Source organism: Pleurodeles waltl, chromosome 8 (genome assembly GCF_031143425.1).
Source record: "Pleurodeles waltl isolate 20211129_DDA chromosome 8, aPleWal1.hap1.20221129, whole genome shotgun sequence".
Taxonomy (NCBI): Eukaryota; Metazoa; Chordata; class Amphibia; order Caudata; family Salamandridae; genus Pleurodeles; species Pleurodeles waltl.
The window spans coordinates 1,466,046,488-1,466,066,432 of NC_090447.1; the positions used below are offsets into that span (position 1 = coordinate 1,466,046,488).

Genomic DNA, 19,945 nt, shown 5'->3' on the forward strand with positions numbered 1-19,945 from the left:
GAGTAATTGCCCTTTCTGCCCACCGGTGGGCAGAACAACTTTGTCCCCATTTATTCAGGGTGGGGGTATGGCCATGCCCCCACCCTCTTTTTTGGAAAAAAAAATCTACCCTGATGTCTGGTGGGCTGGGAGGCAGCTGGGCCTTACAAAAATAGGCCAATCTGCCCCCAAAGAAGGCAGAAATGGCCAAAAGTGATATTCTCCCATGGGGAGCAACCCTTGCCCAAGGGACTGCCTCCCAAATAAAACACACATACACAAACAAATAAAATAAAATAAATAAATGAATTGGAGTGAGCCTTGCCGAAGGGGTTGCTCCCCATCTGTAAAAATAACAAATAAAAAAACAAATCCCTGGTGTCTAATGGTTTCTGCCCCCCTTGGGGCCAGACTGGCCTAATAAAAATAGGCAGATGTGCAACAAGTGGGCAAAAATGGCCTAAAAAGTATTTCCCCTCATGGGAGCGACCCTTGCTCAAGAGGTCGCTCACCTTCATTGTTTATGTAAAAAATATATATCCCTGTTGCCTAGTGGCTTCTACCCCCCCCCCCGGGGGCAGATCAGCCTAATTAAAGTAGGCTGATCTGACCCCGGGAGGAGGGGGAGCAGAAATGTCCTATTAAAAAAGTTCCCCCAGGGGAGCGACCCTTCATTGTTTACAAAACAAAAAAACCTCCCTAGCACCTAGTGGCTTCTGCCCCCCCTGGGGGCAGATCGGCCTAATTAAAACCGCCTAATTAAAACAGGCCGATCTGCCCCCAGGGGGCAGAAATGGGCTAATACAAAATTGGTTCCCAGGAGAGTGGCGCTTGCTCAAGGGGTCCCTCCCCTTCATTGTTTACAATAAAAAGAATCTCCCTGGCGTCTAGTGGCTTCTGCCCCCCTGGGTGCAGATCGGCCTAATTAAAATAGGCTGATCTGTCCCCAGAGGGGGGCAGAAAAGGCCTTCTAAAAAATGCCCCCCTTAGGGAATGGCCCTTATGCCAATTACACACATACAGACATAAAAACACAAATCCCTGGTGTCTAGTGGGCATTTCTGCAGCCCGTTCGCTTCACAATCGGGCTGCAGAAATGCTCAGAGACATGAAAGGAGAGGAAAGGCTTTTCCTCTCCTTTCATGCCTCTGCATGCCCCATCCCCCAATCGGAAGAGAAATGCTTTGCATTTCTCTTCCGATCTGCTCTGGAAGCTATGAGATTATGTGCTGACGTCATCAGACGTTACTGGAGGGGTAGGGGGGCAGTCAGGGTGGAAGGGGAAGTGATTCCCCTTCCATCCCTGCCCCTTGGCTCTTAAGGGGAGAGCTCCCCCATGAGTCAGGTTCAGGACGTAACGGTTACGTCCTTGGCGCCTCAGCACTGCAGCCAAGGATGTAACCGTTATGTCCTTGGCGTCCAAGTGTTTAATAATAATAATAATAGTAATAATAATAATAATAATACTACTAACAATAATAATTAAATGACTGAAAGAGACCTTCAGCGCTTGAAATAAAAACAAGCACTAGCAAAATCAATAAGTCTCACTTTAAGTTCAAGCTAATGGTTTGAAGCATCATTAGAATTTTTTAAAAAAAGCCAAAATAATGGAGAATCTGAACATTATCTATTTTCAATCTTTAGAAAAAAACATGGTTTATTTTTTTAAATAATTTTCACACACGAACCTCTGAGCAGGATTTAAAAACATTTTTCACTTGATGCAGCTTAAACTTAACACGCAGGGCTAGTTGCAGCAACTTAAAAGAACATTACAGCTGGCTGAGGAGTGAATAAAGGAAGCATTAAAATTAAAAGTACTGGTTGCCAGAGCTTAACACTTGCATTCCACACGACTTGACAAAAGCTTCAACCATTTAGTTGACCTACAGCAGCCAGGCAAGCAGATTTGCAACCGTCTGTGCCTCCTAGAACGGAGGAGATCAAACAAAAACTAACCTGATAAAGGGCCTAATTTGGAACTCAGTGGATGGGTTACTCTATCACAACGGTGACAGATATTCCGTCTGCCGAAATCTAATCCCCATTATGTCCTTTGGGATTTTGATTTCGGCGGACGGGATATCCGTCACTGTTGTGACAGAGTAACCCATCGGCCAAGTTCTATATCAGGCCCATAGTCTTCTTTTTAATGAAATATAGCAAACATATGCCTGCTGCTGTGCTTTACAGACATACTAGGAAGAAAACAACGTGGAGAGCACAGGGGCAGTGAAGTGAATGGGCGAAGGAGCACAAGAGGAGGGAGAGAGAACAAAACATGCAGTGCTAAAAAAAAGAAAAAAGTAGTTCCGCGATATGGGCCGTGGAAGTATTCAAGTCAACCAATCTAAACCATGATGAACAGGCCATGCTCCAGGGAAAAGAAAGATAAAGGAAAAGGAAGGAACGTCATCAAATAAGAAATAAGTAAATGAGGTTGACAAGAAACCCAACAATTATAATGAACAGGCTGGGCGACAGCCCCATCGAAGCACTGGTATTGTACACAGTAGGTCTTTGAAACACAGGTGATCTCTAGAAAGAGTGCACATTCTCACCACCAAGCTCTTTTTCTTTTTTCCTGCATGTTTTTCTTCATACTTGCACCGTTTTTCAAACTTGCAGCTTCTTCGATTTACTTCCTTGGGATTGCTTTCTGAAGAATCCTCTTTTACAGTAGTTTTTCTGTTGGTCGCATTTAAAATGTAATTGAACCTTTCTTCTACCTCTTCTCTTCCTGTGGGTCTCTCTTGTACCTTTTTGATGGGTCTCTAATGCCATTTTCATTCGCTGGATCTATCTTTTATCCTTTCTATTGTGCAACACTGTTCCACTGAGGCTCTTTGGTATTTTAAAGGATTTACGTCTCACTTTCACCCTATCTTTTTTAGTCTCTCAGTCGCATTTTATCTTTCTTTGAGTCTCCCTTTTACAGTTTCTCGTTCTTTGAGTCTCACATTGTCTGTTCTCTTCCTATAGTGGTTTAATCTTTACTTTGCTCCCCTTAGGGTGCTTTTATTGTTTGACTTTGCTTTCCCCCACCAATTTCAGCCTTTCATTCTCTCTTTCTCATTCTGCCTCTGTTGGCTGTTGTCTCAGATGAGTACCAATACTGTCTTTCTGGAAGTAGAAGTGCCCCTATTCTAAACTATCAAAACAATGAGAAGTGCTGGTACTAAATGCCAGGCAGCAATGTCTCATTTAAAGCACTGAGTAAAGGAACTGAAGTGGAATTTAATGCAAGTAAGGGGCATATTTACAAGAAAGTGGAGCCTCGGTCCTGATACGCCACTTTTCTGGCATCCCCCGCCCCACCTAATGACACTATGGTTGCGACGTATTTACAATACGTTGCAACACGACGCTCGTTAGGAAAATAGCGTCAACACTTTTGAAGCTATTGTGGTTGACTCTAGTGCAGCAAAGTACAGAGAGGCCCATTGATTAAAATGGGTGTGTCAATTTAACACCTGCTCTGAGCAGGTATTAAAAATGGTGCAAGGGGTTGCAAAGTGCTTCAATGCAAGCAATGCGCCACTTTGTAAATATGGCGTGGGGGAAAAAGTCAGCCTAGTGCCGCCTTAGTGTAAAAGAAATGATGCTATGGGCACCGCAAGGTGGTGCTAGGGGCTTGTAAATGTGCCCCTAGATGTTTTGAAATAATGCCCAGCCCAAGAAATAATATAGATTGCAAGAGTTACTCAACACTCAATGTGACTACAGAGTAGTTTGTGAGGAGCGCTCTGAACAGTTATTTATTTATGTAACTTTTATACCTTTAAAGTTAGTATGGAAAAATGACTCTTAGCAGCTATAAATTCAGGTTTCCATTGTCTGACTACTGGGAGTAACCGTGTGGTGCAATAAACTGTGGCTCTGCGGATTTAATATTTATAATTGTTATATTGCATTACGTTATTTTATGTTATGTTACATATGTTATGTTAAGTTACGTTTCAGCAGGCCATATTGTTTCACCTCATTGTTATCTCATTATGTTTTATTTTTGTGGCATTTCCCCCAAAGGCTTTATCAAATAAAAATATAAAAAAGTACATGTGCTTTATTATTAATTTATTTATTTATGATTTTTATATGACCTTGTTCTTACCCACATTGAGTATTGGTGCTTTAAGGAGCAGCTATAGGTAGTCGTGATGGTTTGCTACTGTTCCTGTGTGGCATTAAGGTGCCTAGAAGGTGATAATGGGGGTGCAAGTGTGCTTAACAACGTGACTCAAGACATTTTGTATTTCTTTAAAAACTCTTTTTATGTATTCAGAAATTGCATGACACTATTACCATCAGCTGTTTCACTAGTCTGCACATCATGAGTGGGTTATATAAATGCCTCCCTTCAATGGGCTTCAAACAGGAGGCCCAGGTCAATTTTACCCTCATATAGACAACTAACTAATTATTTTCGACCAGATAATTGCTTAACTGATTCACAACAAAGTTTTGAACTATCTGTTGGATGTCTTTAAAGCGTTTATATCTTGATAAATTCTCTTGATCAAAAACTGGAATGAAACAGGTGCCTAGTTTTAAGAAATAATTTTCTCCTGCTCTTAAATAGATACTAAACGTTGTTTGCATTATTGCCCATTGATTTGAAATTAACTTATTTGAAAATACTAAGACAACCCTCACGATCATATTATAAAACAGATATTGTAAGGAGTTAAAATAGGAATTTTTATGCATCTTCAAATGTTGCCAAAAATGGCTATGAATAAATAGTTCTAATTACATGAATGTACTACTTGCAACTGAGTAGACACTTTTGGCAGGAACTAGCTAGGGGTCCCAACGTATGAGAATGCTCCTGATACATGTTTACAATGAAGGGATGTCTGACACAGGTGTCATCTCCTACTGCAAGGGCCATAATTGCAAAATGTGGCCTATGTTAGTTATACCACAGAGATCCTTAAAAGGGTCACTCGTTTTGTATCTGTTATTAGGTCTGGAAGATGCCATGATGTTTTTTATGAACTTTTCTAAATGAAGGAAGATATAGGTGAATATAATGGGTTCTGGTGCTGCATGAAACACCTCCAGTGGGAAAAAACATGGAAGAAGAAATGGTTAAAGAATAATACAATTGAAACCCCAGCTGAAACCACAACTGACCCACAACTCACGTGGCACTTGACCATAATTAGTCCCAGCATGAAATGATGAAACGCGAATAGGCTACAATCTTATTATCAGAATATTCTATTTAGAAACTCCCATGTGGCAGCAACTGGTCTCAACTGAAAACCTTGGTTCCACTGGAACTTCCACACTAGAATATACACCAGTGACAAACTGAGGTTACGAACACATTGGCGCTCCTTGTACAGAATGCTCTGAAAATGTCCATCAGGTACATATTTTATCACTAAAAGCAACTGAGAATATTGTAGGGTACTATTGATAATGTTTTTTTTGTTTATTAATAATGAAATACACTACTTCTGTTGTACAACTACCTTTACCCTGGCAGATATCCCAGACTACCAATTACAAATGACTTTCACTGGATCAAGTTACGGGCAGAATGGTTTCAACACTGTAAGATCCTCTTTGGGGAACATCACTTGACCTTGGCTACTGGTGTCTTGTGGTATCCAATACCAATATATGTTTTTCCAGTGTACATTTATTCATATTTGCACTATACAGCCATACAACACAATTAGATGCAGCAGAAACCATGTGTATCTGGTCCTGCTGAATTTGCAACAGGAGGGTCCACCAACATGACCTCACTGCACCTTCTTCGAGGAATGTGCCTCTTAATGATTTTATGAACTGCCTTCTGTAGAGATCTGCGGTTCCCGGTCAAAAACCTTCACTCAGATATATAGGGGCTACTGCACAGGTATGGTGAGGCTGTTGGAGTAACAGCTGCACTGTCTGGTACAAATAACACTGGGGCTACAGCATAAGCCTTCTGCAAGCCTGCTGGTGGCAGATACAGAAATGCAGGTGGAGTGGGAGGAAAGGTGATGCAGACTCTAAGGCCCAATCAGACACTCCAAGAATGGTCAGCAGGAAGCAACCAGTCTTACATGTTTGTTGGCCTTCCTGGAAGTCCTAGTCACTAATGTGTGTGGCTGGGTGTTTGTCCTAAAAAGGAGAGAGCATGGGGGGAGGGGCACATAAAGTAAAAAAAAGAGGGCATAAGTTACAAAGCATATCACAGAGCTTTTCCAAGGTCACGTGGAAGAGGGCGTCATGGGTGAGGTCATTGGTGATCCAGCTGGGGATGGCACATATAAGGTCACAGGAGTTTTCACGGGAGGTCCGACAGGCGTGACGTCACTAGAGATGCTCCATTCAATGTTGACAGAAAGCACTCAATAGCATGTAAAATTGCAACACACTTTTACGGCAGACATAGAAGTCTGATAAATAAGTTGGCATAAGTTGCCAATCTTTTTTCATTTATATAATCACAATAAGTGTTATTTATGCTCAATTATAAACTGTAGGCATTATAAAGTTTTATAAAATATGTTTTTAAATTATGTCTTTTCAGTTTCAGGCAGATTTTCACAGCTGTTTTCGCGCAAAAAGTAAGCACTTGAAGGCGAAACCGGAAGTGTTCGAGAGAGAGAGATCCATTGTAGGTGTCATCACGCTATGAAGAGCAGACTAGGACTCCCGCACGTAGGCTAGGCCCGTTACTATTGAAATAAAATCCCCTGACAGCTGAGGCCGTTTTGGTGTGCATCTTTCTTGTGTGACCTCAGTTAAAAATAAAGTGCCTCTGAGGGTAGCTGGGTGTGTTCTGCCTGCAGAAGACGGGTAATCTCTGTTTTTTCAGAAAAAACAGGCCATTACACAAAACTCTTCTGTATTTTACTCCTTAATTTCTAATCGTTATCTTTTTCATTCCTCTTTTCCCTCCTCCCTCTCTTACTCCCAGGCCCCTCATACTCCTTTTTCTATCACTACTAAGTCCCATTAATCCCCACACTCATCCCACTCAGCGGTGCAAACATTTTAACTATAAAGAATCGATTTTAGAATAGAATTTGCTAGCTGTTGAGATTACAGTTCATGAACAAAGCAAACTTTTGCTTTTTTTCAGTAACTTGGTATCACCACTAGGTGGCGCCCTGAGCCTGCTGCCTTATTTTGCCCAGTGAATTCACTGGCACTGTCCCTCCCCCTTCTTGTCCTCTCCATCCTCACTTTATCTACCCCTCTTTTTTTAAACTTCTGTTCGCTGTCCATCTCGTCACTCTCCTTGTAGTTCTTTCTTCTTGGCGATCCACTCAAGACTTCGGTTTTGATTTATCATACTGTTTGAAGGGTATCTAAGATAGGCCTGGGTGAAACATAAGTTATGCTGATATATTTAATTTCACAAATGTCATTTCATGCCTGTTATGCAAAATTTCCACAACTATGCCGTAATGCCACTTTGCGTAGCTCCGCACCATTCATGGTAAAAATTTATCCCCGAAACGTGCCATTGACTAAAAATTTACTGCGAACTTGAACGTGAGCAGCTGTTGCTCGCGTTGCGTCATTTGAATGCATCATCACACCAAAAATTGATGCAAGAACACATTTCACGCTAAACTATAACTCAATATGACAGATTTGCATTTCAATTAATTATGCATAATTTCACCTAATTTTGCCTAAATGTCACAGAATTATGCAAAAGTAAATTTTGCACATGCCTGGCTAGAATTGATCATCTCCCCACTTGTGCTTCGATCCTGTCTACTCTTCTCCGCCTCTTCTCTACTTTCATCTTCTTGCCTTCTTTGCCCCGGGTCCCCTCACCCTTCTGTGCTCCCTCCCCCAGTTCCCCCATTCATGCTTCTGTGTCTTCTACCTCAACCCTCCCTTCATGCTTCTGTGTCTTCTACCTCAACCTTCCCTTCATGCTTCTGGGTCTTCTACCTCAATCCTCCCTTCATGCTTCTGTGACTCGTACCTCAATCGCCACATACTCCAGGGCTCCCGACTCTGCCTCACTCTCCTGCCACCACCTCATTTCATGTTTGACAAAAAGCTGCCTTTTCCCTATTGAGTTCCACACTCTTTCTACTCATACTTTAAAGCCCCTCACTTGTTTACACTTTCTAACTCGTCTATGGTTTTTGCACAGTTTCTTGACTCCTTCAAAGCGTTTTGTTTCAAGCATTATATTATTCCAAACAAATGATGAAATAAACAATGGATCTGGCACATTGAATCAAACATTAAACAAGAGGCTTTGTGGATAAGTGGGAATCCTCCCAGAATCTCAGGCGTTTGGCTATGAGTGTTCCTTGCAGGTCTCTCGCAGCCCAGGTCTCAGAATATCAACACTAGTGAGTGTAGGTTTAATTGCAAGCCAATCATAAGGCACAGCTGTTTACACCCCCAAGCATTCGGGTATATGGATTATTTAATATGTCCAGCAAGAGTGGAGGGGGAGGCTATGGGGTGCCCTACAATCTTTCAAATATTGATGCAGTGCATGCTTGTTGGCCCTCATTAGAAAAGTGTTCCTTTCATGTCAGGACCAGGTACCAGTGTGCTGTTTCTTAAGTCATCTTGGGCTGGATTTAAGAAAAGTGGCACTGCACCCATTGCAGCCCCACGTTTCTTGCGCCCCCCCCTTACACCACCATGCATGCGCCGTATTTAAGTTGCAGCACACCATGGCTGTAGTTAGGGAACTAGCATCAAACTTTTTGAGGATAGTTTAGAGCTTTTCAGGATTAGCGTAAAAAATGTTGACGCCAATTCTGCAAAACCCATTGAGGTCCATTGTAAACAATGGTGTGCCTCCTTTTAACAGCTGCTTTGAGTTGAGCAGATGTTAAAAGTGCTGAAAAAAATGACGTAAATAAATCTCTTAGATTTCGTGGTGCTATTTTTTTGTCCCCCCTAACAGACATAATGTAGCGCAAAGGGTTACAAAGTGGCGCAATGCATGCATTGCACCACTATGTAAATTGGGCGTGGCAATTTCTGCCTCGTTGGGCCACATTAGCATTAAAACAATGATGCTATTGTGGCGCACGGAGGCACTAGGGGGTCTTAAATCTGCCCCTTTGTCTTCCATACCTCCTAGGAAACACAGTGCACATGCAGGGGGTGGAAACGATGCAATTATATATGACCCATCATTGTACACGAAACACACCTGTGAAATGTCTGGCTGATGTGGTGCTGGCATGCACAATAACATGATGTGTCAGCATCAGCAGAAATCCAGCATTAACAGCATCTGAGAAGAGATTTTGTACATTGGAATTGACAGGAAGTGGAAATCAGATGTGGGAGTACATTATTTTAGAAATCAGTTGTTTATTTCGAAATTGATCTTTGGATGGTACTTCTTCATCACTGCTGGGTCTTCATCAACTGTAGGTAAAAATGTATGTCAGCTGCATACAGGCGCATGTGTGCACCCAACTGGAAATCACACCTCCCAGCGCCTGACTGAATGGGAAAGGTGTTAGAATGTGACAAGCAAGCACATATATTTCGACATAAAATGGAATCAAATAAAAGTCTTCGACATATTCATGTGTGTTCCATATTTTGATTGTAAGAATGCATTATTTAAATTTGTAGTATAGGTATCATTGCCCAACCCTTAAACAAAAAGTTAATTAAACAATGTATAGGTTTTCTTTTTAACCTTTACACAGTATGTCCATTAATGTTCCTTAAATGTATCTATGCATTTGATCTTTACATAGTGTAAACCTAGCCAAAAGGCAGGGGAGCACCTTAAAGGGTCCTCTAACTTTAGTTTCCAATAAAATAAATAGTTTGCAAGCAGTTGAGTTTTTCATCTGCAATATACTGTACATGTAGATCTGATCACATTGTTAAACTTAATCTTGAAATTAAGCCAGTCACTCATTGCATCAAACTAACGTCTGCTCCCCCTCTCTTACATGTGGGAGACTACAGACATAATGCTGACTTAAAGTTTCACTCGACCGTCAACTATTGCCAAATACCTAAAAGGGATTTACGTTTGCCTTGAATGTGAACTTGAAATAAAAATTTCCCATTTTGTAGCCTTTTTGGGAATTGACTCGTTCATACTTCTTAACTCTGTTTCAAGGCTGAACACTTTGTAAAGGGGTCTTCAAGTGAGGGATAGGTATTATTCTGAATACCTTTCTGAAGGGATCTTTAATACAAATTTTCACTTTTAGGAATTGTTTCATTCGATACATCATGAAATCTCATGTACATTATACTTGCCAGTGGTCGAAATGCATTTAAAAACGTAGAGAAACTGTACTGCTGTGTGCGTAGGGGGCGGGGCGAGTGTAGGGGCGTGGTCAAAGGTGTCGCTAAAAAACTAAATATTCAGTAACTTTTGTCAGTCTTTCACCTTCAGGTAACTACATCTAAAATAAGGCACTGCTTAATTGAAAAGTAAATGCAAGTTAAGTTAATCAGTGGGAAATGTACTATTGTGCATTATGAAACCTCTTTTAGTTAATGCCCTGCAGAGGTCTGTAACCAGAGAGCCATGGGATTGAATCCTGGTTGGTGCAGTGGAGAACAGTGACGAGTGCATGTTTAGTGCTATAAGTTCCCAGTCTGTGACAGAAAGCACTGTAAATATTTAAGCCAGTATTTTAAACTTGCATTACACACAGCATAAGATAGGCTGTAGGCTGCTACAAAATTTGCAAATAGGTTTAAGATAAAGTGCTGCCAAAGCATAGCTTTTAGTAATACCCAGACTGTACATAGTGGAATTCGTTTTATAACTGTCTTTTAAAAACACACAATTCACAGCTCAGCTGGTAACTCCCTTGCAATACCCCTCAAAATGAATACATCTGTGCCATAAGAACACTTCAAGTAATTCCATCAAATAGAGCCAATACCAGCTTTCAAGCACTTTTTACATTTGCTGATTAACCAGTTGTGCACATTTACATTTCTTTTAAAGAAGCTCCCTGGCAAGAAGGCTTGTTTAGCTGTCTGCCCCTCTTTTGGTTTCACAGCAAAGGATACTTCCTGCCTCACCCTTCGGCTGAAGAATTTCAACTCTTGCAATTAACCATCCCGGGGTGGTTTTATTTTCACAATAAGTAGGGAAACTGTTTTTCTTAAATTAGGAAAGTATGGGCTCATCATGCCCCTCAGGTCCCACCCACTTTGACCATTGATCATTTCATTCTGAAACAAGTACATATATTATCCTTACATAACTGAGAGGTATCCTGTACAGCACTTCCACTCTCTTGAATATTTTTTAGCTATATGAATTGGTACCTTCTCTTACCGATGGCAGAACACCTCACTTAAGTAGCTGGGGAGGTAACATAATATACCATGTATTTCTAGAGTGCACGTATCACCCGAGGGTATCAAGGATCTGAATTACAGATGTTTCTTGTTACCCAACCTAATGGTACTCATTTTATCAACCTCAGAAGGATGAAAGGCTGAGTGGACCACCCAGAATTTGAACCTGTAACCATGAGGTTGAACACAGGCCCCTACAGTGGACGCATTAGTCCACGAAGCCACCAGAACCAGTAACTGCCCTTTAGGGTGTTTAAGCTCAAGGAAAGAGCAAAAGAAAGAAGACTTTTTGCTTTGGCAAGGGGTGGCTGCCTGTTATTAAACTCCAAGACCAGGAGAAACATGGTGGTTTCAGACAAATTTGCGTGTGGGGCAAGGGAGGACCTGGCACGTTTTATGCTGGTCTGCTACCTGTATAACAAGATCAGGTCAATTGTACGCAAAAAACAGCTTGATAATCCAGCAGAGCAAGTAACCTTTGAGTTACTGCAACCAAAGCAATTGGCCTATACTTAAGGGAAAGTTGGGACATTAAGGTGAAATCCAATTGCACTTAACAAACCCAGCAAGAGATAGAAGTTTTGCTGTTCACTTGAAGATCTTCTTTTATGAGATTTTAGGGTTTTTATAAGACCCTCCTTTTAAATTTACTGTTCAATGTGTAGTGTATGATATCTGTGATTGTTGTGTTTTGTAATATGTATATACAGACAGGAGGTCTGAGTTCTAATTCCAGATTCCTCAATTGACCGAAATGTGTGACCCTAAGTCAATTCCTTTTAGTTTCTTCTTTATCTGCTGAAACTGAGAACATTTAACAGCAAACTAAAAACACATTTTAAATGCTGCAGGAAACACTTAATCCTTGTGGTCAGTGAAGTGCTTTTGATTGGTAATGTGGCTGAGCTTGTGAGAATAATTTGTTCTTTCATGTCATCTTCTTCCTGCTTCCTGAATTGCAAAGCAGCAGTAAATGTTACCTTCTTTATTTCTTTATCCCCATCCTACCAACTCACAGAGCTCACACAGTGCCACACTATGTCACAAGGGATTAGCGATCTATACACAGGCACCCAGTTGGCCAGATATTTGACCATTTCCTTTTGCGACTCGCAATTTACAAATTTTAGCGACTCACAAAAGAAATTTTTGCAATTCCCAATGGCGTCACAATTGACCTGTCTCATCAATATTAATGAGGCAGGTCACAATTTATGATCCATTGGGAATGGGCAATAACATAGGGATGGTGGCCTGCTGGGGACAGCAGACAACCATGTGTGTGTTTGCTCTGAAATAAAGCAAGTTTTTTTTATTTTATTTTTATGCAGCCCATTTTCCTAAAAGGAAAAAGAGTGTATTTCAAAAAGAAAAATGAAATGTTTCTGTTTTATTTTTTAAGGGTAGGTAGTGATCTGTGGGGCCACCGCCTGCTCCTAAAAAACATTTTTCATACCATCCACAAAGGGGAAGGGGTTCCCTGAGACCTCTTCCCTTTTTCGACTGGCTTACCACCTACTTGAAGTAGGCAGTAAACTGTGATTGTTTCACAACCTCATTCTAGTCGCAAACAATCATACATCCCCCTTCGACTCGCTATTAGGAAGGGACGCCCTTGGTACGCCCCTTCCTAAAAGCAACTCACAAACCCTATTTGGATACTGACTCGCAAAATAGGGTTTGTACATGCCAGAGGCTGTTTTAGTGGTCACAAACTGGCCAAATCCCCGTTGGCGATAGTCATACGTCTGGCCCATTGTCACATCGTGAGCCCTAAAGTGAGCAGGACATCTTTACACAGAGATGGTTTTCAGGTCACAGTGCGGTTTACACTGTTGTAATCCATTAGACGTTTTGCAACAGGCCAATACCATGGAAGACCACTATGGATACTATTGTTTCTTCTGTGGTGGGGGGGTTAAATGTGACTCCCCACCTCCTCAGGCACCTACCTCAACAGAGGCCAGCCTGAAGATGAAAACATGCAAGAAGATTAAAAAACAGAAGACACTTCTGTGTATATGCATTCATCATCTGGAGTAAAACCCTTTCAAAATCACAACTGCTCCGACTCTCCTGCAATTCGGAAAGAAACAAAAGACACCTCCCTTCACTGAACAGTAGCTATCATACACAGTACTCAGCTAACGTTTGAGTGAACAAATAAAAGCATTAGATACTCATGTTATACTGCCTGTATAAAAGCATTCTCAAATAAAGATTTACCCTAAATAAACTATCTCCAAGCCAACATTCCTCTTTGGGCCCCAACATATAATGAGTGCTAAATTAAATGACATTTAGTTTTCAGAGGACTAAATAATTAGGCTTGCAAAAGGACAAAACATTTAGCTTTTTTCTAAAGTAGTACCCATTGGCTTGTTGCAAACACTGCATAAGAATAGGTCTACAAATAATATATGCAGCTATGAATTATATAGTGAATGACACTGGTCTGTGTGGGGTCTTTTTGGCATGCAACACTGCTTTCAGTATATTGGTATTTAAAAATCACATACGTACATAGCTACTGAATGTTTGGAAAGGAATATCCTCTGCATGCCCTGAGTGTGCGACTGAATTTGTGTTTGGTCCTAGCATCATAGAAACCTAGAATATTACCTAAAAAAATGACGAAAATGCGGCGCAAAAAAAGTATAAATATGGGCCCATGTGAGTTGGCAGGACTGTCGTCCCTTGAGGCGGACATCATAGTCTAAACTGTTCATCTGGTAAAATTGGTCTCCCTCGACTGATGTTCTCATCATAACAAAACCATAAATATATGTTTTACTCTAGCAAAGGAAGAGGGAGACAGAAAAAGAGATCACATACTGAGTAAATGAGAACGAATTAGGAGAAGAAAAAAGGAAACACGCCAGGAGTCATGCTGTTAATGCTACATCAGTAGTAGGAAATGGTGAACACAATGGCAAAGAATAATGAAAGAAGAAACAGGCAGAGGTACAAAAGCAAAGATTATCGTGAATTGACTTCTTACAAAAATGTTGCATCTGTGCTTTAAATCCCGAGATTCTATTTCGCAAAATTAGGAACATTTCATTTTATTGACCTCTGTATCTCAGCAGCACAAATTCTTAATATGTGTGTGTTTACAGTCTTTAATGTTAGTCGGGGGTGTAGGGCTGGTTGGAGAATGTCTTATAACTATGCAAAAAAGTTCAAAGATGCTTACACACACACACACACAAACACACACGGAAGCCCACATTTAACTATATGACAAATTCCCTTGATTAGCAGTGTTCAAAAGTATAGATTTAATTGCTCTTCAGTAAATAGGATGTGTTGTTTAATTTGTGCTATTGCACGGTTTTGTGTAATAAGAGCGGAGGATGTCACGCAAAACCATTAGCATGAGCAAAACCTATAGGTCTGGCCTTGGCAGGCTTTGCTTTTAAATTATATTTAATTATTTCATTAACTCGTTTAATAATTTAATGACAGCGACAAAGCAAATTTTTTCTATATATCTATAGTGCCAACTCTTTATTTGAAATTGTACATGGTGACAACATATAAAAGGTGTTAGTTGTTTAATTTGTTGTGCAATTACGTTAGATAGAGAATAGAGTGAAAAAAAGGTGGTACAGAAAAGGAGAAAGAAGGCAAGAATGGAAACCGAATGAGAAGGGACAGAAGAAAAAAGGGCAAAAGAGAGGAAGGACAACAATAATGACAAGTTAAATGGGAAGGAAGTAGCAGATTTGGAGGATGAGGTTGAAAGGTGAAAGAAGAAAACGTGAGGAGTAAATAAGTGAGAAATGAAGGAGAGGAAATGAAAAAAGAAAAGAAGAGTGTAAGCAGGCAAAAAAGTGATAAGTTGGAAGGTGATGAGAGAAGAGCAAGCAAATGGAATAAGGAATAGGGGTGGACGGGACGCTCTGCTCCTCTGACGGAGCTAACTGAGTTTTTGCCACTCAGAGCATGGAGTTCGCCAGTGGGGACAGTCTTCATTTCTGCTGTGTAGCCCACAGCTGGGCTGCAGTGGACATAGGCTATGGAGAGAGGGAGGGCAAGGCCTCCCTCTGCCAGCAGCTGAGCAGAGGGTAGAGGGAGGCAGAGAGGGAGCCAGGCCGCTGGGGGAAGGACAACGAGGATGCAGGTAAGTCCTCCTCTCCTATTTTCTTCTTTTATTTTGTTGTTTGTGCACACTGAATTTAGGCCAGGGCCGTAGGCAGTGAAAGTTCAGTTTCAGGCCTCTTGTGCACCGGCCTGCTCCCACTGGCCTCCGTAGGCAGTGAAAGAAAGCTGCAGTTTCAGGCCTCTTGTGCACCGGCCTGTCCCAGGGCAGGCCAGTGCACAAGAAGCTTGAAAGGGCACCTTTCACTGCCTATGGCCCTCTCCTGAATGCGCCTGTCTCAGAAGTGCAGGCCCGATCCTGCATAGCTCTTCCGAGATCAGTGCATTCAGGACTCAGCGGGTCACGGAACCCCACCTCTGCAGAATTCCATGTAATTTCGCTGAGTCGAACTCCGTGAACTCCGCCCAGGCCTAATAAGGAAGTGAAAGAGAAGGAGCAGAAACAAAAAGAGGAGGAAGAAGATGAAAGAGAAAAGCAAAGACAAACATAGATGTGAACGAGAAAGTGAGAAAGAAGTAGTGAGGGTAGGAGATTTAAGAGAAATGGGAGAAAGAGAAGAGCAGGATATAGAAGAGAAGTTAAGGTGATAAAGAATGTGAGGGAGGCAGGAAAAGATGAAAGAAAAGAGGGAAGAGTTAAGGTGAGCAAAGGGAGTGACATAAAAAGAAAGGAAGGAATCAAGTAAGGAAAAGTGAGAGAGGGTTACGAGAGAGAGAGTGGGTAGAATACAGAAACAGAGATAGAGTGATACAAATAGGGAAGGGAAATAAAAAGAAGCAGTACAGGTACAAGAAAACCCTTGGCTGTTATCAGTGCAGCAGGTGCAGTGTCACCAGTAGAAAAGGGTGTGCAGACATGCATTAAAGCCAACAAAACGTCCTACATGTTTAAAACCTAAAACTCATAAGGAGGTTGAAGTACTTGATACAAAAACATGTAAACATTTGTCATACACTTGAAGGTGCGCATTAAAATTTGTCCTGCACCCAGGTACACAAATTTTCAATGACATAAGAAAACAGTTCGCGTTCTTCAGTATGAAGTTACCAGGAACGAAAATGTTCTAATAGATCATTAGATATGTTAGTTTTAATAGATATTATACCATTATAGTATGTCCTTTCAACTTAGCAAGAGAAGCCCCGGAAAACATGAGAAGTCACCCCGTCAAACATTGAAGTGATAGAAGTTAAAACATAATAGACATCTTGAAAGTGACAACAGCCAGTTCCTAAAATACGAATTCCCAAACTTTGTGAAGTACTTCTTTAACCAGGTTTAGTAAAATTATAAGGAGACACATCTCTAAGGGCCTGATTAGGACATTGGAGGTCAGACCAGCCAGCCCCCACTGCTGCAAGGGGGATGCCACCGCCCACCCTATTACAATGTTCCCACCGGGCTCACTGGTGGGAACATTGTAATAGAGCGTTCCCACTGGTCCGTCTGGCAGGAACAGTCCTATACCGTAGCACAGAGAGGGTCGACCAGCACTCTTGGATTGCACACTGTCTGCAATGCAGGCAGTGCACATTCTGACGGTGCCGGGCAAGGGGGCCCTGGCACTGCCCCTCTGTGGCCCCCAACACTGGCTTTCCCCTAACCTGGCAGTAAGTGGGGTTGTAATCAGCACCACCATGGCTGGTTACAAGCCCGACGACCGTCACCCAGTCGGGGTCTATGATCCTTGCATGGATTGTGGTCTTTAGCCAGGTCCGCCCGCCAAAGTTGTAATTGGGCAGTCGGACCACCTGGAATGCGGCTGTCTGACCGTCAGCGCAAGTGTGGCGGCACTAAGACTGCCACCCATGTAATGAGGCCCTAAGTGCATGTTAACTTTAAATGGTTGCATAGCCACATAGAAAATGAGTTCATTAGAAGACCTCAAGAAGGAGTGGGAAAATAAGTAAATAAATTATTAACATCCGTAGGGTAGGATAACTTTACATAAAACAACATGTTTAGTGAAAAGCAGCAAAACACGTAATTCAAGGCAAGCACATCTTGGAGAGGCTTTGAGAGCGTGCATGTGTCAGTAAAAGAGTGCATGAGAAAACACTTTAAAAGGAATCATAAAATAAATTAATAACTAGCATATCTCAGGAAATGAAACCTGCAGACCACCTCTGCATCTGCCTAGTTCAAGAAACAGGTTCCGGATGTTTAACAAAACATCTTGAAAAGCATTCAAATCAGCAGCAGCTCCTCCGCTTATGCGGCAGAGCGTTGCCCCACTGCTTTGTGCACTGCAGAAAAATAAAAAATAAAATGATAATAACGCAATGGTATTATCATTTAATTTTTCCTCGGGAACCAGGTTAGGGCGGGCAGGGTGAGGCTGGGCTACCATAAGTGCACATGACCGTTTGGTCGGCCATGTTGGGCAGTCATGCGCACTTGGCATTTCTCCACTTGGCTGTATTGCACAGCTAGGAGGAGAACATGCACAGGTTCCCACTTCCTGTCTGAGTTTCGAACCAAGCTGCACAGACCAATCATGACACTACTATCATGCTGGTGATAGCAGCATCATGATTGGCTTAGGGGAGTCTGAGAGCTTGTGTGCTTCTGTGCTGCCGGGAGTAGGGGAAGAGAAGAGGACGAACGAGAAACGGAACAATCTCTCCTGACAGGAAAGGTAACTGTTTTTTTTTTTTAAATTCCCCCTCACCCCGCCATCCCCGTTGAGTAGCACCTGCCACTGATTCAAATGTTAAAAGCATGCATAAAGCAGAGACAAAAATGTCTGAAAGTTTTATTGGGTATTTTTTAAAAGTAGTATAAGAGCACTAAAATACGAACCTAGGAAACAGTGCGGGGAAACCCAGTGGCACACTTTAGGTAGGAACCATAGTTTTAGTACAATGCATGTATTTCAATCAAGTCATTTTAAGTGGATACAAACGATATTAAGGATGTGGACTGCGAACACATGAAAGCAAAGGTTATGCAACCATTCTTGTAAGATAGCAGCCTGAAAATAATCTTAAGAAGACCATGGACGCTGCATATAGTATGTCAGAGAATAACTTTTAAAGAAGCGAGCAATTGACGTTTATGCAAATGTTGCAAAGGATCTGCAAGGTAGACGCACAATAATACACGACTGCATTTTGAAGACATTATCAGAACAGATCTACAAATATAATTGTAAACTTTGAGATATTTCCAGAATTGATATGACATGATTTAGATGCACAATGAAAGCGTAGCAGTGGGTTTGTAAGAGAATGACATTAAAAGAAGCCATCGTAAGGGCAAACAAAAACTAACCCCTCAAGGTGAACATTTTGACAGAGATGTAAGTTCCTACCAGGGGGAAAGGAACTGTACAAAGTGCACGCCACGGAATCCAACTGAAATGTGACTTAAAGAGAGCAAGAAGGATGCTACAGTTCTTTTGAAAAGTAACCGGAAGGTGCCATAATTGTTTTTTTGTATTTAAACGAGCATTTCTCACACTGGCAACCTCAGCAGGCAGTGGCATTTGAAAGGAAAACCAGTACCAAAGCATACATTTGGGACCTGCACAAACGAGGCAATTAAAGTTAATTAAAAGAAGTCAACATCTGATGGTTACTGTGTTTCCTTTAGGCAATTTCTTGGATTAGAAACCAGCCTTCCCCAGATCATTGAAAAGAATTGAACAATTTTTAAGCAGATGTCAATAATGTGAAGAGACAAATTGCAGTCACTCAAAGTAAAGGCATCCAATCGCTAAGGTGGGTTGACCCACTGCCCATACTGCAGGGGGCAGAAATAAAAAGTGACTGACATGTAACAGGCCAGTGGACAAAGCCTAGTGACCGAAAGCCCCCCTGGGCCTGTATATTACATAGGAAGTTTTGGGAAAAATAATTGTCTGGTGACACAGCTAATGCTGTCTCAAAGGCCAGACCTAAAAAGTACAGTCAGCGTATTTTGTTTATTACATAGCACACTCTGAAGAAAAATGTGTCGACACAGCAAATGATTACTTGTATACGTTCTTCAACACACAAAAGCCCTGGTGTGAAAGAATTTATGATTGGAACAAAAAGGGCTTCCTTCAAAGAAAACATGTAGCCACCCATATTCTTCTTCTGCCACACACTACAGTCCAGGAATTCCAGGTTACTGGGGCAGCCTTGTGGGTTAGGGGAAAGCCACTCCAATAAGTAAATAGTGTTCTTCTGGGCAACCCTCAAAGGGCACAGCCGGACAAGATTTGGCAGCCGAATACCCGCTCTCCTTCTTCATACTTACCATATTCCACAAAAACACCCTCATTTCACACTTCCAATCCAGTGGCTCCAGTAACCTAAACAGACCCTCTACCAAATGGACAACAAAGGAGGCGGATGCCTTCCATACGTTACATAACACATGATTTAAGATCCTCCATGCATCTCTCAATAAGCAACTTACCCCTTCACAAGGTTATGAAGACCACCTCTTCCTCAAGCGTGACTTCAAAGGGCTAGTGCAGTACATCCCTCAGTCCTTACACTCCCAAACTCAACAAACAAAAGACATTGACAATCATTTTTGGAATGAGCCCCTACGAATCTGGAATTCCCTTCTTTC

The 19,945-nt window shown here is 41.7% G+C and overlaps 1 protein-coding gene across 3 annotated transcripts in view; it reads left to right on the top strand.

Moving 5' to 3' along the window:
• The window catches only part of GAP43 (growth associated protein 43), a 158,461-nt gene that overhangs the window by 114,697 nt on the left and 23,819 nt on the right, over positions 1-19,945 (top strand). The window contains exon 4 of one of the 3 annotated variants that reach the window (XM_069202653.1): positions 6,518-6,573. The exons of the other annotated variants lie outside the window; for them this stretch is intronic. Coding sequence (XP_069058754.1) covers positions 6,518-6,558 — 41 coding nt within the window. The 3' untranslated portion in view covers positions 6,559-6,573. Of the gene's footprint in view, positions 1-6,517; positions 6,574-19,945 lie in introns of those variants that run through there. 3 annotated transcript variants of the gene reach the window in all.